A 21,843-nucleotide genomic window follows, 5' to 3' on the forward strand; every position below is an offset into this window, starting at 1 on the left:
CTCTCTTCCAGCTGTGCTATATCCTCCAGCTGTGCTCTTTTCCAGCTGTGCTATATCCTCCAGCAGTGCTCTCTTCCAGCTGTGCTATATCCTCCAGCAGTGCTCTTTTCCAGCTGTGCTATATCCTCCAGCTGTGCGCTCTTCCAGCTTTGCTCTCTTCCAGCTGTCTGCCCTTTTCTTCCTGTGTTCTTCCTCTGGTGGCAGCACCAGATCACCCCCACTGCTTTTTGGGAACGTGAGGGAGGCGGGGCGAGAGAAGTGTGGGTGGTGAGGTGGAGGAGGGAGATGTGGGATGAGAGAGGGGTGGAGAGGAGGGGGAGAAGGGGCAGGAGAGAGAAGGATGTAGAGAAAAGAGAGTGGTGGTGGGGGGATTGGTTTTGCGCCCTCTTCTGGGCTCCCCTTACTTTTCAGGACTGCTGGGCCGTCCAGCTGGGCCACCATGACACTGCACTGCCTGTCTGCTGAGCTCCACTGGTGCACAGATCCTGTCCACTAGGGCCAGCAGTCTGCCAGGGCTCTTCATAGGACTGGAGCTGTATCCCCCCAGGACTGGATCTGTGGACCCCAGGACTGGAGCTATATCCCCCCAGGACTGGAGCTGTGGACCCCAGGACTGGAGCTGTGGACCCCAGGACTGGAGCTATATCCCCCCAGGACTGGATCTGTGGACCCCAGGACTGGAGCTGTATCCACCCTGGACTGGAGCTGTGGACCCCAGGACTGGATCTGTGGACCCCAGGACTGGAGCTGTATCCACCCTGGACTGGAGCTGTGGACCCCAGGACTGGATCTGTGGACCCCAGGACTGGAGCTGTATCCCCCCAGGACTGGAGGTGTGTCCCCCCAGGACTGGATCTGTGTCCCCCAGGACTGGATCTGCGCATTGCTGATTCATTATCCAGTGGGCCAGCACTCCCAAAGCTCACTCCTTGGAGGAGTCCTGCAGGACAGAAGGTTTTTCAGGTTTTCTAATGGCACAAGCATGAGGCTGAACTGGACTGCCTTCACCCTCCAGTAGGATACCTACAACACCTGAACTGGACCCTCCATTCACGGAGTGGAGCTGGGGAGCACAGCACTAGATCGTCTTAAACCAGCTCATTAATGTCTTAATTGGGCCAATTTAAGAAGTTCTCCCAGCTCTTCAAGTGCTGGTGTAGTAGAGAGACCTGCAGAGACCCTAACCCTCCAGGACCAGGACTGGGGACCCCTGCTGCAGACACACTGACCCTCCAGGACTGGGGACCCCTGCTGCACCCTGACCCTCCAGGACCAGGACTGGGGACCCCTGCTGCAGACACACTGACCCTCCAGGACTGGGGACCCCTGCTGCAGACACCCTGACCCTCCAGGACTGGGGACCCCTGCTGCAGACACCCTGACCCTCCAGGACCAGGACTGGGGACCCCTGCTGTAGACACACTGACCCTCCAGGACTGGGGACCCCTGCTGCAGACACCCTGACCCTCCAGGACCAGGACTGGGGACCCCTGCTGTAGACACACTGACCCTCCAGGACTGGGGACCCCTGCTGCAGACACACTGACCCTCCAGGACCAGGACTGGGGACCCCTGCTGCAGACACCCTGACCCTGCAGGACTGGGGACCCCTGCTGCAGACACCCTGACCCTCCAGGACTGGGGACCCCTGCTGCAGACACCCTGACCCTCCAGGACTGGGGACCCCTGCTGCAGACACCCTGACCCTCCAGGACCAGGACTGGGGACCCCTGCTGCAGACACACTGACCCTGCAGGACTGGGGACCCCTGCTGCAGACACACTGACCCTGCAGGACTGGGGACCCCTGCTGCAGACACCCTGACCCTCCAGGACTGGGGACCCCTGCTGCAGACACACTGACCCTCCAGGACCAGGACTGGGGACCCCTGCTGCAGACACCCTGACCCTCCAGGACTGGGGACCCCTGCCTTAAGTAACTCTTGAGTGAACTGATGTTGCCCATAGCTCACAGAAACAGGGATCCGCTGGCTGTCACTCCAAGAGGTCTGCTAGAGGATAACAGCGAGAGGGCAGGGAGTCGGGAGAGAGAGGCCCGTGCGCGCGGGATTTACGACGGTTTCGCTCTCCGAGTGGATTCCCCTCCTTAAACCCGCTAATCCCATCATGCTTCTCCAGCCCCACGAGCGGACGTTAATTCTATCGGTTTAATGAGCCGGAAGGAGGCAGAGGGGGACAGCACTGCCGCGAGAGAGATCTGATTAAGAGAGCCGGAAAGCGCAGGGCTGTGGAAAGTACACACAGATACATTTTCATATAGTTCCTGACAGGGTGGCACAGCTCCAGCAGCAGCGCGCTGACCTCAGAAGACAGGCAGAGAGGCAGCCTCAGCAGCAGCAACAGGGACAACAAGAACAGCAACAGGGCGAGCAACAGGGACAACAAGAGGAACAGCAACAGGAGCAACAACCACAACAAGAACAGCAACAGGGACAAGAAGAAGAGCAACAAGAGGAGCAGCAACAGGAACAACAACCACAACAAGAACAGCAACAGGGACAACAAGAGGAACAGCAACAGGAGCAACAACCACAACAAGAACAGCAACAGGGACAAGAAGAAGAGCAACAAGAGGAGCGGCAACAGGAACAACAACCACAACAAGAACAGCAACAGGGACAACAAGAAGAACAGCAGGAGCAACAACCACAACAAGAACAGCAACAAGAACATCAACAGGAACAACCACAACAAGAACAGCAACAGGGACAACAACCACAACAAGAACAGCAACAGGGACAACAACAACAAGAACAGCAACAGGAGCAACAACCACAACAAGAAGAACAGCAACAGGGACAACAACAACAAGAACCGCAACAGGGACATCAACCACGACAAGCAGAGGGACAGCAACAAGAACAGCAGCAGCACACTGAGGACTGTGTGTTCTGTACTGTCCCTCCTGCAGCCCACAGAACAGCCCTCCACACGTGGGGGGGGGCAAGGCCCCAGTCATTATCGCTAACGAGGCCTCCGCTGTCCGCTGTGTGCTAACGAGCGCACTGATTAGGCTCACGCGGAGTCCATATTGCGCTGTTTAGTGCACGTCTCATGTCTCCGTGACGATTAGAGCTCTCCTTCCTCACCTGCACCCCACCACGCCGCCGCTCTGATCACCCCCAGGCGGGGACATCAGAGCACTTCCCCCAGGGCCTCGTGAAAGACATCCGCTGACACCCCCAGGGAGAGGATGGCCCCACAGTGCCTAGGCCCTGGTCAGAGGGTCTGTGTGGGTTTCAAGACTTCTGTGACCCCATGAAAAACCAGATCTGGACTGGGCCCTTCCCCCAACAAGGCCAGAGCACTGATCTTCCGTAACAATCAGTACAGTGCTCAATACACAGAGAGCAGGCAGGGCAGGCAGGCCACAATGCAGACAGGACAGTCAGGTCTGTCTGCGTCTGGTTTCTGTAACTGGGCTGTGGTCACTGAGCCTGTCCTCTCTGGACAGTCAGGTCTGTCTGTGTCCAGTTTCTCTGTCCAGGCTGTGGTCACTGAGCCTGTCCTCTCTGGACAGTCAGGTCTGTCTGTGTCCAGTTTCTATGGCCAGGCTGTGGTCACTGAGCCTGTCCTCTCTGGACAGTCAGGTCTGTCTGTGTCCAGTTTCTCTGTCCAGGCTGTGGTCACTGAGCCTGTCCTCTCTGGACAGTCAGGTCTGTCTGTGTCCAGTTTCTCTGTCCAGGCTGTGGTCACTGAGCCTGTCCTCTCTGGACAGTCAGGTCTGTCTGTGTCCAGTTTCTCTGGCCAGGCTGTGGTCACTGAGCCTGTCCTCTCTGGACAGTCCGGTCTGTCTGTGTCCAGTTTCTATGGCCAGGCTGTGGTCACTGAGCCTGTCCTCTCTGGACAGTCAGGTCTGTCTGTGTCCAGTTTCTCTGTCCAGGCTGTGGTCACTGAGCCTGTCCTCTCTGGACAGTCAGGTCTGTCTGTGTCCAGTTTCTCTGGCCAGGCTGTGGTCACTGAGCCTGTCCTCTCTGGACAGTCAGGTCTGTCTGTGTTCAGTCTCTATGGCCAGGCTGTGGTCACTGAGCCTGCACTTCATCAGGGTCTGTTTCTCTTTGCTGTCTCTTCCCCTGGTCAGACACTCATCTGGTATGTCTTGTCTGTTTAGGGTCCTGCATCGCTCCAGTTGATGCAGGTAAGGTAGTGTTGTGTGTGTGCCAGTGGGTGAGGTAGTGTTGTTTGGCTTGCGTTCTGCTGTGGTTGACTTTGATTCGTGTTTTAATGATGCTGTCCTGAGGTTGGTTGTGGGCTGAGGGGGCTGAGGGGGGCTCTTCTTTGGGCTCAGCTCTCTGAGTCCAGGAGTGAAATCGCAGTGCAGTGTTCCAGACTGTATCTCTCCGTTATTTGCTGGTATGTGGGGCAAAGCAGAAATCATTAAGCTGCAATTTTGATTTTTCTTGTGTTTGTGTATTGATCTGTGGTTTGGGAGCGTCTGGCATAAATCTTCAATCTGTCTTTCTTCCAGTAAAGCACTGTAACAAAACACAACTGCAACCTCAAATTAACGCTCCTCTTATCAGCACGCATACAGATAACTGCAGAGAACTCCACTCTACACCATCAGTAAATTTATATCCACCAGTCTTTATAGTACTGTCAGACAGACTCCTGCTGCAGAGCAGTCTGATCCACTCCAGGCTTTACAGTGCTCAGTCAGTGCACTTTCATGCCTTATTTCATATAATTTGTACAGGGAAATTGACGTAGATATAAAATATTAAAGTAAAAGTTCTGTTTGGATTATAGTTTCACAATATTACATTAATGTTTAATGCATTACATGCATATTAGTCCTCTGTGCTCATTTTTAAATGAAGAACCTTGAGCTGTTTTTGTAAATGTGGGCACCATGGTGATTTACAGAAAGCAGCTGAAATTGCACTTTCTGGACAGCTTTTATTTCCATGTCATTCACTCAAAATCCACTTCAATTGTAAATGTCACTGTGTGCTCTTTGCTTTGACTGCATGACTGTATTGGCACAGCTGTGATCAAGGCAATTAATGCCTTTGAATTGGACAGACACACAGGCAGGCAGGCAGAAACACAGGAGGGTAGAGCCACAGACAGACACACAGGTGAGCAGACCTACAGACAGACACACAGGTGAGCAGACCTACAGACAGACACACAGACAGACACACAGGTGAGCAGACCTACAGACACACAGACAGACACACAGGCAGGCAGACCTACAGACAGACACACAGGCAAGCAGACCTACAGACACACAGGCAGACACACAGGCAGGCAGACCTACAGACACACAGGCAGACACACAGGCAAGCAGACCTACAGACACACAGGCAGACACACAGACAGGCAGACCTACAGACACACAGGCAGACACACAAGCATGCAGACCTACAGACAGACACACAGGCAAGCAGACCTACAGACACACAGACAGGCAGTCAGACAGACAGGCACAGGCAGACAGACAGATCCATAGACAGAAAAACAGATGGGCAGACAGACAGAGAGATGACCAGAGTCATAGGCAGGCAGGCAGACGGGTGGATAGACTAATACAGAGGCAGATAGATAAGCGAAATCTAGCTGGTTGTGCCGTGTGTATGAGCACTTATCCATTCACATCACACACACAACCACACGGAACGAGCGAGAGATTCCTAGCAGACAGCGAGGTTAGTATGCTGAGGGGGATTCTGACTTATTGAGTGTGAATGAGAGAGAGAGGGGGCGGAAGGCAGGGAGAGAGGGAGAGAAAGAAAGGGGGACAGAGAGAGAGGGAGAGAGAGAGAAAGAGCTTTGTTCCAGCCCTGGTTTTCTGATCCCTCTGTCAGAGGGGGCTGCACTGAGAGAGGGGGGGGTCTGACAGCAACAGTACTGCCTCTGAATAACAACAGAGAGGCAGAGAAATCGGAATTTAAATTTGAGAGGGAGAGAGAGAGAGGGAGGGAGGAAGGGGGGAGAGGGGGAGAGAGAGAGTGATAGAGAGAGAGAGAGGGGGAGAGAGAGTGAAAGAAAGAGGGGGAGGGGGAGAGAGAGAGTGATAGAGAGAGGGAGAGGGAGGGAGAGAGTGATAGAGGGAGAGGGAGGAAGACAGAGGAAGAGGGGAGAGAAGGGAGAGAGAGAGTGGTAGGAGGGTAATAGAGGGGCAGAGAAGGGGAGAGGGAGAGAGAGAGAGTGATAGAGAGAGGGAGGGGGGAGAGAAGGGAGAGGAGAGTGATAGAGAGAGGGAGGGGGGAGAGAAGGGGAGAGAGGGAGAGAGAGAGTGATAGAGAGAGGGAGGGGGGAGAGAAGGGAGAGGAGAGTGATAGAGAGAGGGAGGAAGGGGGAGAGGGGGAGCGAGAGGGGAGAGGGAGAAGAGAGAAGAGAGGGAGAGCGAGCGGACGGGGGGAGAGCGGGGGAGAAAGAGGGAGAGGAAGAGAGAACGACGGAGAGGCAGAGCGCAAGGCAAACAGGAGCCGCGTGTCTGTGTGCATGCGAGAGAGCTGCAGCTCTGCACCCGAGCGGAGCCGCAGCCCAGCACTGCTGGACAGGGCACGCCGAGCGAGGGGGGACAAGGAGTGCCCGGCCGGCGCTGGGAGCCCCTCGGGAGGCAGGACTGACACCTGGACAGGTACACGCCTGTTTCCACGGCAACAGCATGGGCGCAGTGGTGGGCACGCTCACCATGCAAACGAAGCAGAGGAGACCCTCCAGAGGTATGAGATTAATCTGACACACTATGATTGACCAACACGCCTCCTGACTGACAGGCTGCCTGACTGGACAACAATCTGATACTGACTGGACAGGACAGCGATCTGACACACTGCCTGGCTGGACAGCGATCTGACACACTGCCTGACTGGACAGCGATCTGACACACAGACTGACTGGACAGCGATCTGACACACTGCCTGACTGGACAGCGATCCGACACACAGACTGACTGGACAGCGATCTGACACACTGCCTGGCTGGACAGCGATCTGACACACAGACTGACTGGACAGCGATCTGACACACTGCCTGACTGGACAGCGATCTGACACACAGACTGACTGGACAGCGATCTGACACACTGCCTGACTGGACAGCAATCTGACACACAGACTGACTGGACAGCGATCTGACACACTGCCTGGCTGGACAACAATCTGATACTGACTGGACAGCGATCTGACACACAGACTGACTGGACAGCGATCCGACACACTGCCTGACTGGACAGCGATCTGACACACTGCCTGACTGGACAGCGATCTGACACACTGCCTGGCTGGACAGCTATCTGACACACTGCCTGACTGGACAGCTATCTGACACACTGCCTGGCTGGACAGCGATCTGACACACTGCCTGGCTGGACAGCGATCTGACACACAGACTGACTGGACAGCGATCTGACACACTGCCTGGCTGGACAGCGATCTGACACACTGCCTGACTGGACAGCGATCTGACACACAGACTGACTGGACAGCGATCTGACACACTGCCTGGCTGGACAGCGATCTGACACACTGCCTGACTGGACAGCGATCTGACACACAGACTGACTGGACAGCGATCCGACACACTGCCTGACTGGACAGCGATCCGACACACAGACTGACTGGACAGCCATCTGACACACTGCCTGGCTGGACAGCGATCTGACACACTGCCTGACTGGACAGCGATCTGACACACTGCCTGGCTGGACAACAATCTGATACTGACTGGACAGCAATCTGACACACTGCCTGGCTGGACAGCAATCTGACACACTGCCTGGCTGGACAGTGATCTGACACACTGCCTGACTGGACAGCGATCTGACACACTGCCTGGCTGGACAACAATCTGATACTGACTGGACAGCGATCTGACAAACTGCCTGACTGGACAGCAATCTGACACACTGCCTGGCTGGACAGTGATCTGACAAACTGCCTGACTGGACAGTGATCTGACACACTGCCTGACTGGACAGCGATCTGACACACAGACTGACTGGACAGCGGTCTGACACACTGCTTGACTGGACAACAATCTGATACTGACTGGACAGCAATCTGACACACTGCCTGACTGGACAGCGATCTGACACACTGCCTGAGTGGACAGCGATCTGACACACTGCCTGGCTGGACAACAATCTGATACTGACTGGACAGCAATCTGACACACTGCCTGACTGGACAGCGATCTGACACACAGACTGACTGGACAGCGATCTGACACACTGCCTGAGTGGACAACAATCTGATACTGACTGGACAGCGATCTGACTCACAGACTGACTGGACAGCGATCTGATACTGACTGGACAGCGATCTGACACACTGCCTGACTGGACAGCGATCCGACACACAGACTGACTGGACAGCGATCTGACACACAGACTGACTGGACAGCGATCTGACACACTGCCTGACTGGACAACAATCTGATACTGACTGGACAGCAATCTGACACACTGGCTGAATGGACAGCGATCTGACACACTGCCTGACTGGACAGCGATCTGACACACTGCCTGGCTGGACAGCGATCTGGCACACAGACTGACTGGACAGCGATCTGACACACTGCCTGACTGGACAGCGATCCGACACACAGACTGACTGGACAGCGATCTGACACACTGCCTGAGTGGACAGCGATCTGACACACTTCCTGACTGGACAGCGATCCGACACACTGCCTGACTGGACAGCGATCTGACACACTACCTGACTGGACAGCGATCCGACACACTGCCTGACTGGACAGCGATCTGACACACTGCCTGAGTGGACAGCGATCTGACACACAGACTGACTGGACAGCGATCTGACACACTGCCTGGCTGGACAGCGATCCGACACACTGCCTGACTGGACAGCGATCTGATACACTGCCTGGCTGGACAGCGATCTGGCACACAGACTGACTGGACAGTGATCTGACACACTGCCTGACTGGACAGCGATCCGACACACAGACTGACTGGACAGCGATCTGACACACTGCCTGAGTGGACAGTGATCTGACACACAGACTGACTGGACAGCGATCTGACACACTGCCTGAGTGGACAGTGATCTGACACACTGCCTGACTGGACAGCGATCTGACACACTGCCTGGCTGGACAGCGATCTGGCACACAGACTGACTGGACAGCGATCTGACACACTGCCTGACTGGACAGCGATCCGACACACTGCCTGACTGGACAGCGATCTGACACACAGACTGACTGGACAGCGATCTGACACACTGCCTGAGTGGACAGTGATCTGACACACAGACTAACTGGACAGCGATCTGACACACTGCCTGAGTGGACAGCGATCTGACACACAGACTGACTGGACAGCGATCTGACACACTGCCTGGCTGGACAGCGATCTGACACACAGACTGACTGGACAGCGATCTGACACACTGCCTGGCTGGACAGCGATCTGACACACAGACTGACTGGACAGCGATCTGACACACTGCCTGAGTGGACAGTGATCTGACACACTGCCTGACTGGACAGCGATCTGACACACTGCCTGACTGGACAGCGATCTGACACACAGACTGACTGGACAGCGATCTGACACACTGCCTGGCTGGACAGCGATCTGGCACACAGACTGACTGGACAGGGATCTGACACACTGCCTGACTGGACAGCGATCCGACACACTGCCTGACTGGACAGCGATCCGACACACTGCCTGAGTGGACAGCGATCTGACACACAGACTGACTGGACAGCGATCTGACACACTGCCTGAGTGGACAGCGATCTGACACACAGACTAACTGGACAGCGATCTGATACACTGCCTGGCTGGACAGCGATCTGACACACTGCCTGACTGGAGTTCAGGGGCCTGACCTGTCAGCTGACAGGCGGCTGCACCCCCAAACCACGGGGGGATCCCCTGGGGAGGACGGGCCGGGAGTGTTACAGGGGAGCAGGTAACAGGTGTGGGCCGGGGGGAGCAGGCAGACAGGCGGAGCTGTATGAAAAGCTCGGCTCCGGCAGAGTTGCGCTGTAAACGCGCTTTCCAAAGGCTGAGCGAGACCGAGTAGGAAACGAAGCGAGCGAGTCGCCGCCCCGCGAGCCCGAGTGAAGTAAAGAGAGCGCGCGAGTGTGGGACGTGTCTGCGTGGGCGCGCGTGTAGTAACACTGTCGGCAGGGCGGCGGGTGCGCCTGTTACGAAGCGTAGAGGTGGGTTACCAAGCCCGCGCACAGCCTGCGCCTTGCGGGCCGTTGTCACGGTAACTCGGGCAAGCGCGGGGGGAGTCGCAGAGGGTTGAGAGTTCAACCAGGTTGCTATGGAGAAACGGGAACGCAGCTGGTCCGTTCAGCAGGCAGACAGTCTCTCCGGCTTCAGAGATCTGCTGTGGATAATAGCTCTCTTAAAAGGCACGCATTCTTCTCATGACCGCTAGTTTCCCATGTTAATGAGCAAGCTTACACGAGACCACAATTAAAATCCCATTTCCGCGCTGGGGCTCCACGTGCCCGATGGCCATTATCCGGAGGTCGTCTGCCCCCCCGGACAGGACTGCGGGGCTCACACGATTGGCAGACACCAGCTAGACCAGCCAGCATGTCGGGGGGGGGGGGGGGCAGGGAGGACAGTATGTAGGGTTAGCAGTCTCTGTAGAACTGTGTGATTGCTCCGTGTGGGCTTCTGTACAGTGTCAGAACTTTGTAGTGTGTGAAAACACTGTCAGGGTCTCTGTTGAACTCCTATATAGTGTTAGGAATTCTATACAGCTTTTATACAGTGACTGTATCTGCATACAGCTTCTATACAACCTCATTGCTTACATTAAGCTTGTATATAATTTCAGGGTGTATATAGAGCTTGCATAATTTGTCTGGATTGATATACAGCTTGCATACTGTATCAGTTTCCAAAGAGAGTGTTTACAGTGTCACTGTATCTATAACAGTTATATGTAGTGTCAGGTCAGTATAGAGCTTGAGTACAGTTTCAGGGCCTATATAGAGCTTATTAGAGTGTCAGGGTCTGTGTAGAGCTTGAGTACAGTGTGTGTAGAGCTTGAGTACAGTGTCAGGGTGTGTGTAGAGCTTGAGTACAGTGTCAGGGTCAGTATAGAGCTTATTAGAGTGTCAGGGTCTGTGTAGAGCTTGAGTACAGTGTGTGTAGAGCTTGAGTACAGTGTCAGGGTCTGTGTAGAGCTTGAGTACAGTGTGTCAGGGTCAGTATGGAGTTTGAGTACAGTGTCAGGGTCTGTATAGAGCTTGAGTACAGTGTCAGGGTCAGTATGGAGTTTGAGTACAGTGTCAGGGTCTGTGTAGAGCTTGAGTACAGTGTCAGGGTCTGTATGGAGTTTGAGTACAGTCTCAGGGTCTGTGTAGAGCTTTGAGTACAGTGTCAGGGTCTGTATAGCGCTTATTAGAGTGTCAGGATCAGTATACAGCTTTACAGTGTCAGGGTGTGTAGAGCTTGAGTACAGTGTGTGTAGAGCTTGAGTACAGTGTCAGGGTCTGTGTAGAGCTTGAGTACAGTGTCAGGGTCAGTATGGAGTTTGAGTACAGTGTCAGGGTCTGTGTAGAGCTTGAGTACAGTGTCAGGGTCAGTATGGAGTTTGAGTACAATGTCAGGGTCTGTGTAGAGCTTGAGTACAGTGTCAGGGTCAGTATGGAGTTTGAGTACAGTGTCAGGGTCTGTGTAGAGCTTGAGTACAGTGTCAGGGTCTGTATGGAGTTTGAGTACAGTGTCAGGGTCTATATAGAGCTTATTAGAGTGTCAGGGTCACTATAGAGCTTGAGTACAGTGTCAGGGTGTGTGTAGAGCTTGAGTACAGTGTCAGGGTCCATATAGAGCTTATTAGAGTGTCAGGGTCTGTATAGAGCTTGAGTACAGTGTCAGGGTCTATATAGAGCTTATTAGAGTGTCAGGGTCTATATAGAGCTTATTAGAGTGTCAGGGTCACTATAGAGCTTGAGTACAGTGTCAGGGTGTGTGTAGAGCTTGAGTACAGTGTCAGGGTCCATATAGAGCTTATTAGAGTGTCAGGGTGTGTGTAGAGCTTGAGTACAGTGTCAGGGTCTATATAGAGCTTATTAGAGTGTCAGGGTCTATATAGAGCTTATTAGAGTGTCAGGATCTGTATAGAGCTTGAGTACAGTGTCAGGGTCTATATAGAGCTTATTAGAGTGTTAGGGTCTGTATAGAGCTTGAGTACAGTGTCAGGGTCTATATAGAGCTTATTAGAGTGTCAGGGTCTATATAGAGCTTATTAGAGTGTCAGGGTCACTATAGAGCTTGAGTACAGTGTCAGGGTGTGTGTAGAGCTTGAGTACAGTGTCAGGGTCTATATAGAGCTTATTAGAGTGTCAGGGTCTGTATAGAGCTTGAGCACAGTGTCAGGGTGTGTACTGTGTAGAGCTTGAGTACAGTGTCAGGGTCTGTGTGGAGGAGATGTGAACTCTCGTATCTACATCAGTTTCAGTGCAGCGTGAGAGTGGTGCAGTATTCTTTGTGTAGAACGTGATTGCCTCAAAGGAATTAATTTCCCTTGAATTAATCAGAATGGCAATCTTCTGTGTGCTACGCTAATCGACCCATGTGTCCCTTGATATGGTTGTCTAGCGCAGGAAGTCTTCATGAGCATTTTGTCTTAAATGTATATATGTCAGCAGATATGACAATGAGGACATTTTACTACACTAAGCTCACACGTACTATCACACACATACTCAGATTCACACACAAACACACAACCATATATTGTTACACACATATTGCCACACATAAATTCAATGCACACAGTGTCACACTCAAACATGAACTGTCACACACAGATACACATACAATGTTACACACACCGTCACACACAGATGCACTCACAATACACACTGCCACACAGATAAACCTTCAGACACACACTGTCACACACAAACACAAACATAAAGTGTGACATACAAATTCTCATATAGACACTCTCCAGCTCCCTGACACACACAGAGACACCGTACAATTTACTGTCACACACAGACACTCTCACAAACACGCATATAAACACACTCCAGCTCACTGTCAAACAAACACTATAAAATACATTGATACACAAGAACTGTCACAAAATAACACCACCACCACACACAATGTCACACACAGGCACAAAATGACTGGTAAAAAATAACACACTGTCACACACAGTCTCAGTCTTTGTCCCTCTCTGTTTCTCAAATACAAATTCAAGAAATTTTATTGCATGCTAAACTTGCATAAAATTACAGTTTTGCCGAAGCACAAACACGTTCAGGACAATAACATAACAATATATTAACAACCTACTAACATATCATAATATATTGAACATAATAATATTATTTGAGAGGCTCACTATCTGCTCCTCAGGCTGTGCCAGAAGATCACAGACTGGGCTGCAGCTCTATTGAGTTTCCTCTCCCAGTAGCAGCGGAAGCTGATTCTAACAGGTGTGGGAATTGTGGTATTAGAATTGTTATTTTAAGAGAGAATGCTTGTCTAATCCCAGAGTATTTCTCACAGTGCAGCAGAAAGTGTATCTCTGTCCCTGCTGCTCCCTGCTGGCAGTAAGAGCACAGCCTGTCCTCTCTGGACAGCCAGGTCTGTCTGTGTCCAGTTTCTATGGCCAGGTTGTGGACACTGAGCCTGTCCTCTCTGGACAGTCAGGTCTGTCTGTGTCCAGTTTCTATGGCCAGGTTGTGGACACTGAGCCTGTCCTCTCTGGACAGTCAGGTCTGTCTGTGTCCAGTTTCTATGGCCAGGCTGTGGTCACCGAGCCTGTCCTCTCTGGACAGTCAGGTCTGTCTGTGTCCAGTTTCTATGGCCAGGCTGTGGACACTGAGCCTGTCCTCTCTGGACAGTCAGGTCTGTCTGTGTCCAGTTTCTATGGCCAGGCTGTGGACACTGAGCCTGTCCTCTCTGGACAGTCAGGTCTGTCTGTGTCCAGTTTCTATGGCCAGGCTATGGTCACTGAGCCTGTCCTCTCTGGACAGTCAGGTCTGTCTGTGTCCAGTTTCTATGGCCAGGCTGTGGTCACTGAGCCTGTCCTCTCTGGACAGTCAGGTCTGTCTGTGTCCAGTTTCTATGGCCAGGCTGTGGACACTGAGCCTGCTCTTCGTCAGGGCTTGTTTCTTTTTTCTGTCTCTTACCCTGGTCACATACTCAGCTAGAGTGTATTGTCTGTTCCAGTTTATGTTGTGTTTGTGTGTGTGTCCCAGTGGGTGAGGTAGCGTTGTGTGTGTCCCAGTGGGTAAGGTAGTGTTGTTTGGCTTGTCTTATGCTTTGATTGACTTTGATCCATGATGTTCTAGCTGTGCTGTCCTGAGGTTGGTTGGTGTCAGTGAGCTTCAGGACCAGCTGTCTGAGGGGGCTCTTCTCTGGGCTCAGCAGGGCCTTGTGGTGGTAGGAGCTCTGGTCAGTGTGTTTCAGGTGTAACCAATATTTGATTGCTCTCTTTTGAAAGTTTAAACAGTGGGTATTGATCTAATTAGGCTCTACACACATTCTTATGGGTTTTCCTCTGCACATTGGAGGATGTTTTTACAGTGGGATGTTTGTCCCATTGAGTGTACTCCTGGTCTGTGAGGGGACCCCACACTTCACTGCCTTCACATACAGGGCAATGGGTTGGATTACGCTTTCAAATATTTGGAGCCAGATTCTTGTTGGTGGGTTGATGTTGAAAAGCCTCCTTATTGTGTAGAAAGCCCTGAGTGCCTTCTCCCTCAGTGCCTTCACTGCCAGGGCAAAACTCCCAGATGAGCTGATAGTCAGACCAAGGTATGTGTAGCTGGATGTGTGCTTCAATGTGTTGTTGTTGATTGTGAAGTGGTACTTGTTTTCATGAGGCCTGTCTTTTTTCTGGAAAACCATAACTTTGGTCTTGCCCAGATTGACTGTCAGCGCCCAGGTGTGACAGTACTGCTCCAGCAGTGCCAGGCTCTGCTGCAGCCCCTGTTGTGGGTCCAGATGGGCTGTCAGCACCCAGGTCTGACAGTACTGCTCCAGCAGTGCCAGGCTCTACTGCAGCCCCTGTTCTGGGTCCAGATGGGCTGGCAGCGCCCAGGTCTGACAGTACTGCTACAGCAGTGCCAGGCTCTGCTGCAGCCCCTGTTCTGGGTCCAGATGGGCTGGCAGCGCCCAGGTGTGACAGTACTGCTCCAGCAGTGCCAGGCTCTGCTGCAGCCCCTGTTCTGGGTCCAGATGGGCTGGCAGCGCCCAGGTGTGACAGTACTGCTCCAGCAGTGCCAGGCTCTGCTGCAGCCCCTGTTCTGTGGGTGACAGCAGAACCTGGTCATCAGCATAGAGAGGAACTTGATCTCTGTGTCGTGTAGTGTGAGACCAGGAGCTGCAGACTGTCCCAACTTTCCTGCTCTGGACCACAGTGTGTGTGGTGGTTTGGTGTCACAGCTCTGGGCTGTGGTGTGTTCAGTGGTGTACAGTCACAGCTCTGGGCTGTGGTGTGTTCAGTGGTTTGCAGTCACTGCTCTGGGCTGTGGTGTGTTCAGTGGTTTACAGTCACTGCTCTGGGCTGTGGTGTGTTCGGTGGTTTGGTGTCACAGCTCTGGGCTGTGGTGTGTTCAGTGGTTTACAGTCACTGCTCTGGGCTGTGGTGTGTTCAGTGGTGTACAGTCACAGCTCTGGGATGTGGTGTGTTCAGTGGTTTACAATCACAGCTCTGGGCTGTGGTGTGTTCAGTGGTTTACAGTCACAGCTCTGGGCCCTGGTGTGTTCAGTGGTGTACAGTCACTGCTCTGGGCTGTGGTGTGTCCGGTGGTTTACAGTCACTGCTCTGGGCTTTGGTGTGTTCAGTGGCTCAGTGTCACTGTGCCGGGCTGCAGTGTGTTCAGTGTCACAGTGCTGGGCTGCAGTGTGTTCAGTAGCTCAGTGTCACAGTGCTGGGCTGCAGTGTGTTCAGTAGCTCAGTGTCACAGTGCTGGGCTGCAGTGTTTTCAGTGGCTCAGTGTCACAGTACTGGGCTGCAGTGTGTTCAGTGTCACAGTGCTGGGCTGCAGTGTGTTCAGTAGCTCAGTGTCACAGTGCTGGGCTGCAGTGTGTTCAGTAGCTCAGTGTCATAGTGCTGGGCTGCAGTGTTTTCAGTGGCTCAGTGTCACAGTGCTGGGCTTTGGTGTGTTCAGTAGCTCAGTGTCACAGTGCTGGGCTGCAGTGTGTTCAGTAGCTCAGTGTCATAGTGCTGGGCTGCAGTGTCTTTCAGTCATTGAGTGTCACAGCTCTGGGCCGTGGTGTGTTAAGTGGTTTAGTGTCACAGCTCTGGGCCGTGGTGTGTTCAGTCACTCTGTGTCAGAGATGCTGTGCTCAATCCCTATTTTTCAGTCATAATAAGGTGATCTTACAACCTTAAGTGTTCCCTGTAGTTCCAGTTACAAATGGCAGGATGGTGGCAGTACAGCAGTAATAGAGACAGGGCTCGTTATCATTGTGCTCATGTGTACCGTGTTCCCAGGGATTGTGCTGATCCGGATTATGGAAATGAGTTTAATCACTGTGGGGCAGAAACAGAGATTCTTCAGCTACTGCATATATAGAGAGAAAATCTTGTCACTGCAGGTACAGGATTAAAGGATACTGAACACACCGCTACCCCACTGAACACTCTACAGCCCAGCATTGTGACACTGAGCCACTGAACACTCTGCAGCCAGGTACTGTGAGACTGAGCCACTGAACACACTGCAGCCCGGCACTGTGACACTGAGCCACTGAACACTCTGCAGCCCGGCATTGTGAGACTGAGCCACTGAACACACCGCAGCCCGGCACTGTGAGACTGAGCCACTGAACACACTGCAGCCCGGCACTGTGACATTGAGCCACTGAACACACTGTAGCCCGGCACTGTGAGACTGAGCCACTGAACACACTGCAGCCCGGCACTGTGACATTGAGCCACTGAACACACTGTAGCCCGGCACTGTGACATTGAGCCACTGAACACACTGTAGCCCGGCACTGTGACATTGAGCCACTGAACACTCTGCAGCACGACACTGTGAGACTGAGCCACTGAACACTCTGCAGCACGACACTGTGAGACTGAGCCACTGAACACACTGCAGTCTTTCTCTGTTTACTTTGATTGTCCACCCCATTCCCTCCCTGTCATCTGAGGTGTGTTTCTGGCTCCTTTGAGAGAGCTGCAGGACTGCTATTAATCACGCCCCCCACTCCCTGTCTGATCTTCTGTGTGGTGGAAAGAGTGGGAGTGGGAGTGGGAGTGGGAGAGAGGGCCGCCTTGGCGATAGACAGTGCTATTGCAGAGCGCTGTGGGCTCTGTGGAATTTGTTGAATTCATTGTGGTCTCTCTGCCTGGCTTGGAAATTGCTTTCATGCATTTTTCAGCAGACAGGTTTCACCGGTGAATTTATCTGTGGGGTTAAAGGGCTGTAGAACTGAGAGACCAAATGTGTGTGTGCCTATGGGGTTGTGCGATTGTGGGTCTGTGAGGGCTTGTGAGCCTGTGGAGCTGAGGGGTGGTGGGATTGTGAGCCTGTGGAGCTGAGGGGTGGTGGGATTGTGAGTCTGTGGATCTGAGGGGTGGTGGGATTGTGAGTCTGTGGATCTGAGGGGTGGTGGGATTGTGAGTTTGTTGGGTTGAGAGATTGTAAAACTGAGGGTCCGAGGGGCTGAGGGATTGTGGGATTGTGAATCAGTAGGGCTGAGGGGCTGAGGGATTGTGGGATTGTGAGTCTGTGGGTCTGAGAGGCTGAGGGATTGGGGGATTGTGAATCTGTAGGGTTGAGGGATTGTGGGATTGTGAGTCTGTGGGTCTGTGAGGCTGAGGGGTTGTGAGCCTGTGGAGCTGAGGGGCTGAGGGGTTGTGAGCCTGTGGGTCCGAGGGGCTGAGGGATTGTGGGATTGTGAATCAGTAGGGCTGAGGGGCTGAGGGATTGTGGGATTGTGAGTCTGTGGGTCTGAGGGGCTGAGGGATTGGGGGATTGTGAATCTGTAGGGTTGAGGGATTGTGGGATTGTGAGTCTGTGGGTCTGTGAGGCTGAGGGGTTGTGAGCCTGTGGAGTTGAGGGGCTGTGGGATTGTGAATCTGTAGGGCTGAGGGACTGAGGGGTTGTGGGATTGTGAATCTGTAGGGCTGAGGGATTGTGGGACTGTGAGTCTGTGAGGCTGAGGTGTTGTGGGATTGTGAGTCTGTGGGTCCGAGGGGCTGAGGGATTGTGGGATTGTGAATCAGTAGGGCTGAGGGGCTGAGGGATTGTGAATCAGTAGGGCTGAGGGACTGAGGGATTGTGGGATTGTGAGTCTGTGGGGGCAGAGAAACTGCAGGGCTGTGGATTAGAGAGAAAATACTGTCGGTTCCCAGGCACTTGTGCACAGAGAGAGGGGTGGGGAGTGTGGGAGAGAGAGCAAGTCAGAGAAAGGGAAAAAACAGAGGAAGGGAGGAGAAAGGAAGAATTAAGATGTTTGATTAGGCTGAAATTCAATGGTTTCTGGCACTGCTTTAATCTTACAGCATCCACAGCATTCCATCTCCCTCTCTCTCAGCCTCCATCACCTCACCCCTTTCTTCTATCTGCCTCTCAATTCAATTCAAGGTGCTTTATTAGCATGACCGATGGGTACAATCGGTGTTGCCAAAACAAATAGAAATAATAAAATGAACACGAAACAAAACAAAAATAAAAGTAAAATAAAATTTACAAACATATTATAGACATTTACAACAAAGACGTAGCATAAAATATTGACATATACTGTAAACATATTGAGCATTATTGGGAGACAGACTCACTGTTCCTCAGGCTGTGACAGGAGATCACATACTGGGCTGCCAGTTCAACTGAGTTCCCTCCTCCCTCTCCCAGTAGGATTGGGACCCGTTGTGATTCTGGCAGGTGTGGGAACTCTGGGATTAGATTTCTGAATTTAGGGAAGAATGTTTCTCTAATCCCAGAGTATCTGTCACAGTGCAATAGGAAGTTCACCTCTATCTCTGCCTCTCCCTGCTGGCAGTGGGAGCACAGCCTGTCCTCTCTGGACAGTCAGGTCTGTCTGTGTCCAGTTTCTATAGCCAAGCTGTGGTCACTGAGCCTGTCCTCTCTGGACAGTCAGGTCTGTCTGTGTCCAGTTTCTATGGCCAGGCTGTGGTCACTGAGCCTGTCCTCTCTGGACAGTCAGGTCTGTCTGTGTCCAGTTTCTATGGCCAGGCTGTGGTCACTGAGCCTGTCCTCTCTGGACAGCCAGGTCTACCTGTGTCGCCCAGTTTCTATGGCCAAGCTGTGGTCGCTGAGCCTGTATTTCGTCAGGGTCTGTTTCTTTTTGCTGTTTCTTATCTTGGTTAAATATTCAGCTAGTAAATATCTGCCTCTCTCTGTCCCTCCCCTTTCTTCACCACCTCCTCCTCTTTCCATTTCTACCGCTCTACGTCTGGGTGAGTCAGGGCTCAGTTCCCTGGAGTCTGCTTCCACCTGGTGGTAACGATCTGTCACTGCAGGCTCCAGGCCCCCTTGTACGCAGTTGGCTGCTGTCTGTGGGCCTGGGGGTTATTCATGACGGCCTCTCCTCTTGGAAGGCAAATGGGCCCGAACCGGGGCTCTGTGCAGGTGTATGGCACAGGGAGAGAAAAAGTGCTGAGCTGTGGAAAATACCTTCTCTTAGCGTCACCCATATCGTATGTACTGGGAGCTTCTAAAGTTAGCTGGCCTGTTAAAACACTCCTGTTGTTAAAGATGATCATGGGGATGAAAATGTGGTCAGCATGGATTGGCTCAGCTGTGTGTGATCAGTGTACAGTGTGTCTGTGTCATTACCAGTGCAGTGTGTGATCAACACTGTGTGTGGTCAGTGTACAGTGTGTCTGTGTCATTGCCAGTGTAGTGTGTGATCAACACTGTGTGTGGTCAGTGTACAGTGTGTCTGTGTCATTGCCAGTGTAGTGTGTGATCAACACTGTGTGTGGTCAGTGTACAGTGTGTCTGTGTCATTCCCAGTGCAGTGTGTGATCAACACTGTGTGTGGTCAGTGTACAGTGTGTCTGTGTCATTGCCAGTGCAGTGTGTGATCAACACTGTGTGTGGTCAGTGTACAGTGTGTCTGTGTCATTGCCAGTGCAGTGTGTGATCAACACTGTGTGTGGTCAGTGTACAGTGTGTCTGTGTCATTGCCAGTGCAGTGTGTGATCAACACTGTGTGTGATCAGTGTACAGTGTGTCTGTGTCATTACCAGTGCAGTGTGTGATCAACACTGTGTGTGATCAGTGTACAGTGTGTCTGTTTCATTGCCAGTGTAGTGTGTGATCAACACTGTGTGTGGTCAGTGTACAGTGTGTCTGTGTCATTGCCAGTGTAGTGTGTGATCAACACTGTGTGTGATCATTGTACAGTGTGTCTGTGTCATTGCCAGTGCAGTGTGTGATCAACACTGTGTGTGGTCAGTGTACAGTGTGTCTGTGTCATTGCCAGTGTAGTGTGTGATCAACACTGTGTGTGGTCAGTGTACAGTGTGTCTGTGTCATTGCCAGTGTAGTGTGTGATCAACACTGTGTGTGGTCAGTGTACAGTGTGTCTGTCTCATTGCCAGTGTAGTGTGTGATCAACACTGTGTGTGGTCAGTGTACAGTGTGTCTGTGTCATTGCCAGTGTAGTGTGTGATCAACACTGTGTGTGGTCAGTGTACAGTGTGTCTGTGTCATTGCCAGTGTAGTGTGTGATCAACACTGTGTGTGGTCAGTGTACAGTGTGTCTGTTCTGTCTGTGTCCAGTTTCTATGGCCAGGCTGTGGTCACTGAGCCTGTCCTCTCTGGACAGTCAGGTCTGTCTGTGTCCAGTTTCTATGGCCAGGCTGTGGTCACTGAGCCTGTCCTCTCTGGACAGTCAGGTCTGTCTGTGTCCAGGTGCTGTGTCTCACCCTGGTTTGGTACTCAGCCAGTGTGTAGTGTTGTTTCAGGGACCAGTACCATTCCAGTTTGTGTTGTGTTTGTGTGTGTGTGTCCCAGTGTGTGAGATATTGTTTGATCTGTGCTGTGATGTGGTTGAGTTGTGGTGCTCCAGCAGTGCTGTCCCGAGGCTGGCTGGTGTCGGTGTGGCTCGGGCCAGTGAGCTTCAGAACCAGCTGCCTGGGTCACTGCTTTTTAGATGAAGGCGATACTTTATTACTCTTTTCTGCATGTTGATCAACAGTGGGTATTTGCCTTGCATGCATTGTTTGGAGTTTTTTTCTTCGAATAAAGGATGTTTTTACAGAACTCTGTGTGCAGTAAAATGGGGTGTTTTTCTCATTTAGTATAAACCTAGTCTGAGAGTTGACCCCACAATTCACTGCTATATGGAGTAATGGGTTGGATTTCACATTCAAATATTTGCATTTCTATGGGGGGGGGGGTGATGTTGTAGAGCCTCTATCTAATGGCATAGAAAGCCCTGTGTGCCTTCTCCTCCAGTGCCTTCACTGCCAGGTCAAAACTCCCAGATGAACTGATGGTCTATCTCCCTCTCCCTCTCTTTCCCTGTTTCTCCCTCTCCCTGTCCCTCCCTCTCTCTCCCTGTCCCTGTCTCTCTCTGTAGACAAGGTGGAGGATGAGCTGGAGATGACGATGGTCTGCCACAGGCCAGAAGGACTGGAGCAGCTGGAATCCCAGACCAACTTCACCCGCCGAGAGCTGCAAGTCCTCTACCGCGGCTTCAAAAATGTACCTCCTTTCTCTCTGTGCTCCCCTCTCTGTGTCTCCTGTCTGTACCTCCTTCCTCACTCACTGCCTCTGTCTCTGCATCACTCCAGTCCCTGTGCTCCTCTCTCTGTGTCTCCTGTCTGTGCCTCCACTGCCTCTGTCTCTGTATCACTCAAGTGACTGTGTTAATATGGTACAACTTTGGTCACCGTACTAACTAAATAGTTAT

General features: G+C 52.3%; 1 protein-coding gene across 2 annotated transcripts in view; it reads left to right on the forward strand.

Moving 5' to 3' along the window:
* Positions 1-21,843, forward strand: part of LOC148821100 (A-type potassium channel modulatory protein KCNIP1) — a 50,788-nt gene that overhangs the window by 22,011 nt on the left and 6,934 nt on the right. The window contains exons 1-2 of one of the 2 annotated variants that reach the window (XM_088932211.1): positions 6,169-6,694; positions 21,511-21,635. In XM_088932211.1, the coding sequence (XP_088788337.1) occupies positions 6,637-6,694; positions 21,511-21,635 (183 nt within the window). In that variant the 5' untranslated portion in view covers positions 6,169-6,636. Of the gene's footprint in view, positions 1-6,168; positions 6,695-21,510; positions 21,636-21,843 lie in introns of those variants that run through there. The other variant, XM_088932210.1, reaches the window with a different exon arrangement.

This window comes from Atractosteus spatula, chromosome 14 (genome assembly GCF_055471065.1).
Source record: "Atractosteus spatula isolate fAtrSpa1 chromosome 14, fAtrSpa1.hap1, whole genome shotgun sequence".
Taxonomy (NCBI): Eukaryota; Metazoa; Chordata; class Actinopteri; order Semionotiformes; family Lepisosteidae; genus Atractosteus; species Atractosteus spatula.